At 46.8% G+C, this 12,651-nt stretch overlaps 1 protein-coding gene across 1 annotated transcript in view; it reads left to right on the top strand.

The window, feature by feature from the left end:
- The window catches only part of LOC144769404 (estradiol 17 beta-dehydrogenase 5-like), a 205,439-nt gene that overhangs the window by 162,748 nt on the left and 30,040 nt on the right, over positions 1–12,651 (top strand). Inside the window, exon 6 of the mRNA XM_078653488.1 lies at positions 5,489–5,598. Coding sequence (XP_078509614.1) covers positions 5,489–5,598 — 110 coding nt within the window. The remainder of the gene's footprint in view (positions 1–5,488; positions 5,599–12,651) is intronic.

Raw genomic sequence — 12,651 nt, 5'->3', positions numbered from 1 at the left:
CTTATAGACCGTCGGGCACGTCGATGTGAAATGCAGCAGAGCAGTATTGAAGACACTCCTGCCACCTTTGGATATCAAGATGTCGAGGAGGAAACACTCCCTGGACCATCTATGTGGGAGGAAGCGGCGTTCTACTTTGAGTGCAGTTCGGCTCTGACTTGGAGCTCAAAACAGAGATGCAGGACATTTCACCAGCTCAACAGTCTGTTAGTATGGTAGCCCCTGTCCCACAGCCCTGTTTTGAACAACCTAAGAGACAATCGGTCCCAACCCAAGAAAAGGCCCTCTGACCACCACTCCCTTCGGGCCATAGTCTGCACCCAAAGATTGATTCTGACACCCTGCCCTCAGGCTCGGCACCGAAACACCAGCGAAAGCCATTGACATCACCATCTCAGTGCTGAGTTGATCTTCAGTACCGAGCTGACCAGTCCCATCTTCGGCTCCGACCGGACCTTTGGTGCAGAAACAGAAACACACCTTGGCTCCAAAACCTTCGAAACCGACTCCGAAATCTGATCCTGGCAAGCATGTGGAACCTATTCACCTCAATTACAAGAAATGCTGGATGTTCGCCAAAAGCAGATACACACCCAGCTCCACACAAGGCCCGTTCTTGCCAGACCTTCGGTTTCGGCTTCACCCCCATCGAAGTGACAACTCCATCTCAAAGAGGTTATTGATGCACCGTTCACCGCTAAACAGAAGAAGGCGGCTGACAAGGCCACCATGCCTTTACCACCACATTCACCTTCCCCAACACACTATGATGGAGATACCTTAGATATAACACCTAAAGGGTCTCCACACTCTTAAACAGGTGAACATGGGTAGGGGATGACACTTTTGGTACACCACCACTCCCAACCGAACCCTGGACCGCATTTAGGGCCAGATGTAGGAGCCATTTACCGACCGGTAACGGCCGATTTCGGCCGTTACCGACCGGTAAATGGGTTTTTGGTATGTAGGGAGCATATTTTACCGATTCGGTAAATTTACCGAATCGGTAAATTTACCGAATCGGTAAAATACCGAATCGGTATTTTTACCGATTCGGAAACTTTCAGATGTAGGTGGGACTCTCCAGAGTCCCAAAGGCCCTACAAATTCGGTATTTTACCACCCAATCCAATTGGGTGTTAAAATACCGAATTCAGGTGTGCATGCACATGTGTGCATGCACACCTAGCCATGTGACAGACAGATATGCCCTTAGGGCATGTCTATGTGCCACATGGCTCACATGCCCGTCTTTGGGGTGCTAGAGGGTGTCAAAGTGACACCCCCTGCACCCTTGCTAAAATCGGTATTTACCGATTCTGAAATTACAGAATCGGTATTTCCCATTGATTCCTATAGGCTTCAAAGCCCATAGGAATCAATGGGAAATACCGAATCTGTAATTACAGAATCGGTAAATACCGAATCTTAACGATTCGGTATTTACAGAATCTGTAATACCTACATCTCCCCCCTTCATATTTACCGACTCTTAAATACCGAATCGGTAAAATTCGGTATTTAAGAGTTGGTAAATATGAATTACCTACATCTGGCCTATGATGTATATATCCAGCGGACACCGTACAAGCTTCCATCTCCTCCTGAAGACTCCACATAGTACCAGGAGCTCATTGGTAGAGCAGCTAATTTTCATGAGGTCGAGCTACACAAGAGGACTTCCTTTTTGAAATGCTCTCTTTCACACATATGGCCCCCCAGTTCCTCCCTATGCTTAAGGGTATGTTACGTTATATAGAAGACATATTTAAAGACCTTGCTAGAGCAGGAATCAGCACTCCCCGGGTGGATAACAAATATAAAGCCTGTCCACCTGACCCCATCCACATCAGGGGATAGATTCCTACTGACTCACTTGTTAACAACGCTCGCAAACGAGCTATTTCCCAAGCTGCCTGTGATGCACTACCTCCTGACTAGGAAGGCAAACTCACTGACTGCTCTGGTAAAAGGGCAGCAGCTCAATCCGCCAACCATTGGTGTATTACCAACTCCTCTAGTATCTCACAGAGGAGCACAGGAAAGGGAGTCAGGAGTTTTTATCTGAATAAAAGTTCATCTCCAACACCCCTGTTCGTTGTGCCTTAGATTCAGCAGATACTGCTGCTATGGGGATCAATACCAGTATCTTGCTGCATGGCCATGCCTGGCTCCACATATTTGGCTTGAAGCCAGCAGTCCAACAAAGTCTATTAAATGCCCTTCAAACATAGAACATCTTTTCAGTTTCCAGGTTTACCTGGCCCTAGAATTTTTTTTAAAAGGATACAGACTGCGAAGTCTATGGGTGCACTTCAGACACCTAATCCTAGTAGCCCCTTTTTCCGCTCCACCTATCGAGCTGGTTCAGAAAACACCTACTCATATGCCCTTACCTTGTACCAACGTGGCCAGGGTCACCACTTCTATCTCAGAGGTTACTATAGAGTGAACAATGCCAAAGGTAGAAGCAAAGGTGCTTCCCCACACAGTGTTGTACCCAACACCAAACAATTACTTTCTTCTCCTTCCCCCTCGAATACTCAACACCTATCAGGTGACGATTACAGGATTTTCTGCCCGCATGGCAATCAATAGCACCAGCCAAGTGGGTTTCGGACATTATCCAACGTGGTTATTGTTAGAATCTCAGTACCACAACCCCAAACATTCCACCTCACACTCACAGACTCTCTAAAATGACAAACACCACTCAAACAGGAAGGTCACGCTCTCTTGCTCAATGGAGCTATAGAACCCGTACCTCTACAACATCAGGGGTCAGGTTCATACTCCCTATTCTTCCTAATCCCCAAAATGGATGGATCTGTACGGCCAGGCTTAGATCTATGGCCCTTAAATCATTGCATCCTGTCAGAGCATTTTCATATGGTCACTCTCCAAGACGTGTTCCAACTTATCCAGCAAGGAAACTTTCTGTCAGCCCTAGACTCAAAAGACGCCTACCTTCACATTCCCATACATCCAGCACATGGCGAATACCTGAGGACACTGCCCACCTGCCAGACTACCGAAAGTCGTAATCTGATGGGCGGACCGGTGGTGTAGCAGTTTGCACCGCCGCACCACTGATCCTCCAAAAGTCATAATCTACGAGTTTGATGTGCAGCAGAGGGACCGCCCTGATGCCACATTGCCAAAACCTGCATGAGGACCGCCCGCCCCATAATGTGTTTTTTAGTTATTAGCAGGCATTTCCTTTGCTGTTCCCACGGCGGCACCACACTGGGACCATAAAAGGAAGTTCCAGCACAGCATGAACTGAAAAGTCCATGCCGATCTGCAACTTCTGTGCCTACACACAGGGGGGCACATGTTGTGCCCCCTTGTGTGCATCCACAAGGCGTGAGGCACAACGAGGACCTGCAAGGCCCCCTTTCTTTTCTCATCGCCACAGTTTTCATAGAGGAAAGACCTTAATGAAATCAGGGGTGGTAATGAAAGTCCTAATATGCTTGGCGGGACCGCGATGGTCCGCCAAGCATATAGATGTCTCTGGACCTCTGCGCCACTGCCAGGAAACGGCGGAGTCAATGGTCTCAGGGCAGCGTAACCAGTAGGGTTGTAATGTGGCAGTCCCAAGACATCCACTGCCGCGCCACCATGAGTCTGGGGGTCCTTGGACCACCAGACATGTAGTAGAACCCTAAATGTTATAATTTTTGCCTCTTTAAATCAATGAGGGTTGCCTGGACTCTGTACCTCGTTTTGGTCCACTATACAAAGAGCCAGCTTCCTACATTGAACAATGGGAAAGATAAACCTGTACTTGTGCTAACGGAGATCTGAAGGCACATAGGAGACCCGAGAAACTATGGGACAGATCTGGTCCTTTTGAGCAAACATGAAGAGACACTCTAAGAGGCATGTGGTGCCCACACAGATCAATCTCCACCTGTCTGCCATACACGCTAGCAATTGGAGGTTGCACCACCAAGCAAAACAGGACAGACCACAGTAGACAATAAGTTAAATACTATTTATTCAGTGATTTTAGAAACCAAAGATGCACTTGAAAAGAAAATAGACACTGTGGCTCTGGATATTACCTTATTGAGGGAGGATCAGCACAAGATGTCTAATTGCATTGGCAAACACAAGTAGCAGTGGCTGTTTTTAAACCTATGACTGAAGAACTCAAGAGACAACTGGTGACCTGGAATATAGACTACAAAATTCTACGGTGCTGGAGCATAGCATGAGCCAAAACAATGTATGCATAATTGGATAACCTGACCGTAATGAAGGAAGATGCATGATCACCTACCTTGAACGATGAATCCAACAGGGAGAGGGCTTGGCCTAACGGCAAAGGCGCTCGACCTCGAACCTGGGGATCTGGGTTCGAGTCTCGGTAACGACGCCAAAAACCTCCTGTGATTCTGGGCAAATCACTTAATCTGCCCGTGCCTAAAAATGAAAGTGTGTCCTCATGTAAAGTAACTGGTGCTATGTAAAGCGCTCAGCTACCTCATTCGGTTCGGGTCTAGTTCGCGCTATATAAAACTAAAAAAAGAAAACAAAACAATGAGAGGCTCCTGAGGGACTGACACAGGTTTTTGCCCTGGAAGAGGCTCATTGAGTCCCATCGAGGCCACCTACGCCTCGGCACCTCCTCGAGCAGTGGCAAAGCAAGTGCATTACTGTGACAGGACTATATACTGCTGCAGGTGTATGAAAACGGCAGACTGGAAGCTGCACACCAGATAATAATTACCTTTCCAGATTTCACTGCTGTGGTCCAGCAGCAAAGAGCCTCTTTCATGGAAGTGAAATTTAGACTGAGTAAGATGGGAGTTAAGTATGCTCTCTTATTCTTTGAAAAAATGACAAAGCAAGTTCTGTCTATGTCATATGATGCATATGAGACAGTCTGTTGAGTACCATAGAGAGTCAGGAAGAAGCAATGGAGCAGGAGACTAAGGAAGCAAAGTCAAGCTAGGAGGCCGACCAACCGCTGCCAGAGCCAGGTTTAACTTTCCCATTTAATTAAGTTCCTCTTAGTTCTTAACACCCAAACTTTCGGGTACCACCGGGCCACAGACTCCCAGCTGAATCAATCTGTCCATGTAAGGTGATACCTCCGTACCTTCACCTGGTTTATACACTATTTGTAGTGTGCTTCTACTAAATCCCTGAAATGGCTTTGTAAGCTTTTTTTTTTACCACAGGTCTGTGATTTCTGCTTGTGTTAGGTCACTATGGTACTCCTGTGCTGGAAAACTAATATTCCTGATGCTTTACAAGCCATTTCTAGGGTGAGACTGCATGTTATCCTTTGAGTGGTCACCAGTCGCATGCTATATAAAAGGATGGGCATGCCAGTACTTAGGTTGATCAACTTGTTGTTCTACATGCTAATCCTGTAGTGGCCCAAAATGGAACCTCTAGTGAGGATGTACATTCTTTTCTTGGGATGTATAACTTGGCAGCAGACTCGTTTCTTCTTATTTTGTTTTTGCAGGTTGAGTGCCATGCGTATTTGAACCAGAGGAAAATGCGGGAGTTTTGCAAGTCCAAGAATATCGTGCTGGTGGCGTACAGTGTCCTCGGATCAAGTAGAGATAAGAACTGGTAGGACAGTGCTAGAAGAGTACTGATAAAGAGACTGGTGGGTGGGAGAGTGGGTTGACAAACTCATGTTGTAGAGTGCACCTACCCTCTCGACCTACTAATCAGCGCATGTTCAGGTCCACGCAGAGAGGATCAAGCTTCTCCCTGGTACTCTGGGGTAGATTGTAACTCCACTCAGACTGGATTGTGCTGTGAGCAGTTGCTGTGATAGTTTGTGACTGCAGTCTTACCATGATGTAAGCATACATTGTAAATATCCAATTGTGTATATACTCTCCCAACTCCATAATAATTATGAGTCCGGATATACGCTTAACCAACCACATGAGATAAGAGGAGCCACCATCTGTGCAACTGAGGGTGCTGTGCAATGGTGCTGTGCAATGGATAGCCAGGCTTCTCTTTCTATGTTAGACACACTATTCATATGTAAAGTACACCACTCCACCACTCTAATCCAAGCTCCTTAGCACTCCTGAATGTTTTACATCTCCTGTCCATGAAATAATCCTTGTATATGGGACCAGAGTCAGTCTGAGTTGAGACATCTTGCTGAAACTTTGTATGACCTTCTACAAAACACTGACTCTTTAAATTCTACATTGGCAGCCTTTTCTCAAACTCAGTACTTTACACAGGGGAACACAGTTTGGCAGTCTTTGTTTATCAAATGAGAAAATTCCTAAATATCTTGTTTCACCTGTGTGGTTACCCATCCACAAGAGTCAAACTACTTGGTAATTATAAATAACTTGGTCCATCCATTAGTCTTGCCTATCCCCAGTGATTTAACTGGGTCAAAGGAGCATCCTCCCTACTTAAAAGCAGGAGACCAGACATTTTTCTTCTTTGTCCCTCTCCCCCATGTTAGTCTATAATTAATGTGAAGATATGCCCTCTATGACTAGCCTACTATGATTTCATAACAATCTGCCATTTCTAAAATAAGCATTGCCAAAGCCAGTAGTTCTAGCTTGTGACTGAGAGTGAATGCTTCCAACTTTGTAGTCACTCAATCATTCCTCTCCCTAGAGCTCAATCATTAGTCATCCATCACTTATCCTTGCACCGGTGCATTTATTAATCCTTTTAATCAACCATTCTTACATTCACTCACTTGCTCATTCACAATACCACAAACATACACAATCTCGCCAATCAAAAAAGAGGCATCTCCAGCATTGCTAGTAGTTTGTGAGGAGTGTGAAAGTGCTTCATGTTGTGTGATGACTCCCACTCTGTGGGTAGCATGAGGGTGCTCTTTGGTAGTGAGTGGCTGTAGTATCAGACTGCTATGATGTGAGTGGTGTGACTGTTATTAGTAGGAAGTGACTACTAGTCAATGTAGGTTGTGGGTTCTTGTGGTAGGGGATGGCTGGTGCATCATTGGTGCAGCTGGAAAGATCATTAATCCAAGACCACAAGTATGTATGAAAGTAAGAATGCTTGTGGTGGTGAGTGACTGGTCCATTTAAGGAATGTGTGAATGCTTCTTCTGTTGATTGACCAGTAGTCTGTGAGAGGGCTTTTGGCAATGTGTGACTGCTATTCTATAAGGGGTCTCAGAGGGGGGGGGGGTCAAACTGTTTAGTTAGTTAACAGTAAACTAGTCCTAGGGCCTGATTTGGAGCTTAGAGGACAGGTTATTTCGTCACAATGGTGACAGATAACCTGTCCGCCGATATCTAAATCCCTTATGTACTATGATATTTAGAAGGAGTAACCTGTGTGCTGAGTTCAAAATCAGGCCCTTACTCTTGAAACAATACTGCAGCAATCATTCCTAAGTAGTCATCTTCCTTTATCTGTGTGACTAGATGGTCTGTTTACCCCATGAAGGTGCCCTAGACTTGTGATGGGATTAATGACCCATTTTTATTTATTTATTTATTGTGCACACTTAATTCCACACAGGTCTGGTTTCTAGTCCCAGGGATAAAAAGGTGAGAGAATGGAAAGAGAATGAGAGAATCAAATAATAGTGAAGAATATTGGTCAGACATATCTTTTATCACACACAAAATTTGCAAAATGATCATTGATGAAGGAACATAACATCTACATAGTGGGGTATTTACCCAGGTGCAAATGTATTCTTGAGTTAGGATTTACACTTGGCCTTGAAGATCTTTAAAGCTGTGGTAGATTTACAGTCACAATCAGAGTAAATGTTTATTTTGATTTGTTTTTATAATAAACAGATCAGAGGTGTATTTGACAATCAGAGTTGTGTTTCTTTCCAAATGTATTTATGTACTTTCCAAAACTTTAACCTAGTGAATGCTGGCAAGCTGCCCCATCCCATCACTTCTCTTCCGTTTAGTACTGGGGTCACTAATCACCAGAGAACAGGTTCACCTCCTCCCTCCATGAGTCTTCGTTTCTATTGGTACTCAAGGTGTATGTGAAGTATAGCCAACTTGGCTGGAGCAGCTGGTTCATCATCAGGCAGGATCAGTATACCATAGTAGTAAAAAGGCCCCAGCACTGTACGCAAGCAGGCATCAGTGTCCTTTGAAAAAGATGGGACTGTGTTTCTGTTACTTCAATTCCAAGGCTCTTTATTTTATTGTTGCAACTTGCATATCAAATATTTTACATGTGCCTCTGCCTCCATGTTTCACCCAATGGGGTGCCTGAGCTACAGACACAGGATCTTACTAGACTAACCTCAACTCAACTTCTCAAATTGAAATTATACAAATGAAAAGCAAAATTTTGCTTGCCTTCTGAAAGTCCATGTTTGTGCACCATTTGGGTTTAATAGGATGTCAGCCACATAAAATACAGCCATAAATCCAGCCCCTAGAGATTACTGCACCATATATATCCTCTTCGTACATCACCAAACCACATTAAATAAACAATATAACCAGCACTTAGAACACACTGCACACCCAGCTATGGAACAAAAGCTTTAGTCTTGGGAGAGCTTGTAAAATTGCATATGAGTCCCAAAGGTTCACAAATTCCTTGACCCCGCAAACGTAGGGTCAGTTTGCAAACATGGCTTCTGGCTGGCTGCTGTAACTTCCACAATCCCGTTACATTTTCTGAAATTGTTAGTGGAGCCCTACTCCTGCTGGGACCATCACAAGGCAAGAAAAGTATTTAAATGAGAATTCCCCGTAGGGCATTATGGGCCTCTCCAGCTTGGAGCATATTTTATGACGGCTCTCCTACTGCTCCGGGGAGAGACCATTTTTAAGTTTTGAGGCAACACACCTCCATTTCTTTTGTTTCTTGGGGGAGCCCGGTCACAACCCACATGTCTCCAGTTGTTGAGGGCAGCTCAGGGAGCCCACCCCTGGCTACTCCTGCTTAATCCCTACAGTTATTCTGTCTTGCCTGCTCCTACGGGCATGGTATGTTTTCTCTTGGTGGACGTCCCGCTTTCCCCCATACACGGGGAGCTGGGGATGGGCCTAGTACGATTGGTAGAGCTTGATGGCGCTCCCCACTCCTCCCCTTTGGTATTGCTTTGTTCGCCCTAAGTTGGCAGGGAATGCCCAGACATGGGTCCCTTGCTCACTCTACCACTGGATTCAAGATAGCCTGGCTGATGAGGATTATGAATCCGAAACCGGTCCCAGGTTGCTTGTTTCCGGTCCAGGGAAGACATGGCTTGGCAGTTCGGGCTGGACTGTTCCCATGAGCTAAAGAATGGTGATGGATTAAACCCAGATAAGTTGACTGGGGATGAGTGTTTGATTAGCTCAAACGCTCGGTCCATCACGGATGGTTTACAATCTCATGATGGCTTAGTCTTGGTTGGTGGTAGCGGACATGAAAAGAAGCCTTAGAGGACTCAGGGGCTATTGCCTTAGAGACAGGTTTGTGCACTGCTGCTGAGCTTATTGCATTGGCCAAGATAGTTGGCACCCCCAAACCCATACAGATTGGGCATTGAAACTGTTTCTCTCCTTAGAGTCAACATTGAGGAAAGCTGTGGGCTACTTCCTGTTTGTTTACTCTGAGGGAAGTTCAGATGGTATTTTCAGTCCGAATCAACAATAACGCGCTTGCTTATATACTTGACAGCTAACAAATGTTATTTTGATAATGAAACAAATACTAGTTGCCTGGAACAGTGCAGTTGTTGTGCCAAAGAAAACTAAAGAAAACAAGAAAGAAAAATAACACTGCAACAATTTTTACTGTCGGATACGCCATGTGAGATATCTATCAAAACTTATGTTAAGCTGCTTTCATTATGTTTGTTTTTAGGGCCCAAGCGGAATTCAAGCATGGCTGCACCTTAATGAAGTAGTGCTTTAGGAAAGAGCTAATGTGTCCCATTTAGGAACATTAAACATGTTACCTTATCATTCCTTTATTTATTTATTTAGCCTTTTTAAAAAAAAAAAGATGTTGCACATTGCCTAACGGCTACTTCAGAGAACTATAAGGGAAAGTGAAACTCATAAGAACAGCAAATCAAAGGCAGAATGAAAACAAGCATTGGCATAGCCAATAGGTCTCGCCTTTGGGACCATATAAGTGTTTAGCCATTTTCCTGGGTGTGTGCAGCCAGGAATTGAAGAGCTATAAAACTGCTATACACTAGTTCATGTAGTCTGATTTAGAAATATATGCTTGCATTAGTAAACATTTATGGACACATTCTAAGGTACTTTAAAGCACAAACAGCCTGATTCACGAAAAACGGGATTTGCGAGTCTCAAATAGCGATAAATTGCGAATCGCTATTGAGAAAGCGCAAAACTGAATTCATGAAGATTACCGATAAAAAAATGCGATTCGCACGCGGGCGCAAAATCCGTTTGCGATTAACGATAATCGCAGAATAATGGCTATTTCCGGCTACCCGCGTCGGGATTGCGATTCGCAAACTCGCGAGATCGGGAAAACGGGAAGTCGCATTTCGAGCACAGTGATGACATCACAACCAGGAAGCAGGTAGTTCCCACCCCCATTCACCACAGTGAGGCAGACCTGGAGGGAGCAAGTGGGAGAGCTGCTGCTATTCTGGTGATTTGTAAACTGCAACTACTCTGCTGCCATGTCAGAGGAACCTGTTCCTGGCCCCAGCAACAACACAGGGCGGAAGAGGAAGCTCAAATTTTCTGAGAAGGAGCTCGAACATTTGATTGAAGGGGTGGTGGCCAACCACGAAAAACTCTTTGGCAAAGACTCCAGGAAGGTCCCGGAGCAAGAAAAAAGGAGGATCTGGCAGGGAATAGCCTCCACTGTCAACTCCGTGGGTGTGGCCGATAGGTCACTTGAGGAGCTGAAGAAAAGATGGTATGACCTCCGAGGTCGTGCCAAGGAGAGGGTGGCGGAGCGCCTTGGAGAGTCATCGGGCACTGGAGGTGGCGGACCTACAGTCCCTCCTAACACACCCTTGGAGGACCAGGTGGAGAACACCCTTGAGAGGGAGGCGTGCATTGGCGTCACACGTCTGGACACCTCCCGCCCCACCCAAGACACCCAAGGTAAGTGGCATGCGACTGCGACCCTGTCCCCTATGACTGTCCCTGACCAAATAGGCTCCCATAATGTCCCTTAGTCATGCCATTGTTGCACATCTGGGAATGCCCTGAAGCATTGTGGGAGATGTAGTGTGGCCACAATGTAGTAGTACCACAATGCAGCCAGACAGGTCCCAAAGTACGCAAATCCACAGCCATTCAGGGAATGTCACCCAGCATGCATGTAACAACTGCACGTCTGACAGACACATGCAACTAATGATTGTCCACTTACCCTCACAGGTGGCGCTGAAAGCAGCGACAGTGAAAGGCTGCAAATTGATGAGGAGGCCCAGGAGGAGGATTTTCCACCACAAACCCAGGCACCAGCCCCTGCCGCTGCTACAACACCAGCAGCCAGGCCCCCCACCATTGTGCCCCCTGCATCTGGCGGACCACCGACAGTCACAGCCAGGCCCCCCACCATTGTGCCCCCTGCATCTGGCGGACCACCGACAGTCACAGCCAGGCCCCCCACCATTGTGCCCCCTGCATCTGGCGGACCACCGACAGCCACAGCCAGGCCCGCCACTACTGTGCCTCCAGTCCCTGCCGCACCAGCAACGCCTGCTGTGACACCAGCAGCAGCTGGTGCTACAACATCTGGGCCTGCGACAGCACCAACACAGCGGCCAGCCACAGTGACAGGCCAGCAGAGCAGGCGTGGGAGGTCTCGCCAGCACACCACTGCTGCAATCAGCAGGAGGGGCAATGGACAGAGTCTTGCTTGTGTGAGCGTCGAAAGACGCATGTTGAGAATACATCAGCGCCAGGCACGGCAGCAAGGTGCCATTCAGCTCCAGCTCCACAAGATTGGGCGCAATGTGGCCGGAGTGGGAGACCGCATGGACCGCATGACGGCGGCCATGGCAGGTATGGGGGACCGCATGGACAACATGACTGCAGCCATGGAGGCCAACACCGCTGCGATGACTAAGCAGCGCAGTGCAGCACTCCGGCGCCACCACCAGCTCATGAGCCGGCTGGCCTCCTACAGCAGGTCCAATTATGTGGCAGCGAATGCCACTTCACAGTTGTCGCGGCGGTCACTAGTACATCAGCACCAACTCGTACAGTGCTGTGAGGATTTGACCAGGGTCCTGGAGCACCTCACCACGGCGGTTACGGCACTACACCCTCCTGCTCTACCTGCCACTGTTGGGGGTGATGATGGCAGTGAGGGGGCATCCAGCATCAGCAGCCACTCTGCCACACTAGTCCCGCCACTCAGGCGCAGCACCAGGGCAACGCCAGGTACAGGTGCCCCGGAAGAGGAAGAGCCTCAGAGGCGCTTGGGCGGAACGCGCGTGAGGCGCAATTGACTCATTTAGACAATTACAGGCACAGGCTGACTATAAGCCTGCCCTGTCCTTTGACACTGCAGTATGAAGTAATACTGTTAGTAGAAAATAGTTGTACTGGTGACATTTTTTGTGAATGAAACAAATATATTTATTTTGCAGCACACATTAGCGTTGTGTCATCATTACATTTTGCATGCAATTGTGATTTGTGGGGTGAGGGAAGAGGGTGGCCTAGAAACTGTTCACTGTGATGTGGT

Source organism: Lissotriton helveticus, chromosome 1_1 (assembly GCF_964261635.1).
Source record: "Lissotriton helveticus chromosome 1_1, aLisHel1.1, whole genome shotgun sequence".
Lineage (NCBI taxonomy): Eukaryota > Metazoa > Chordata > Amphibia > Caudata > Salamandridae > Lissotriton > Lissotriton helveticus.
Note: the sequence above shows the minus strand (reverse complement) of the source record. Positions and strands in the feature narration are given on the sequence as shown.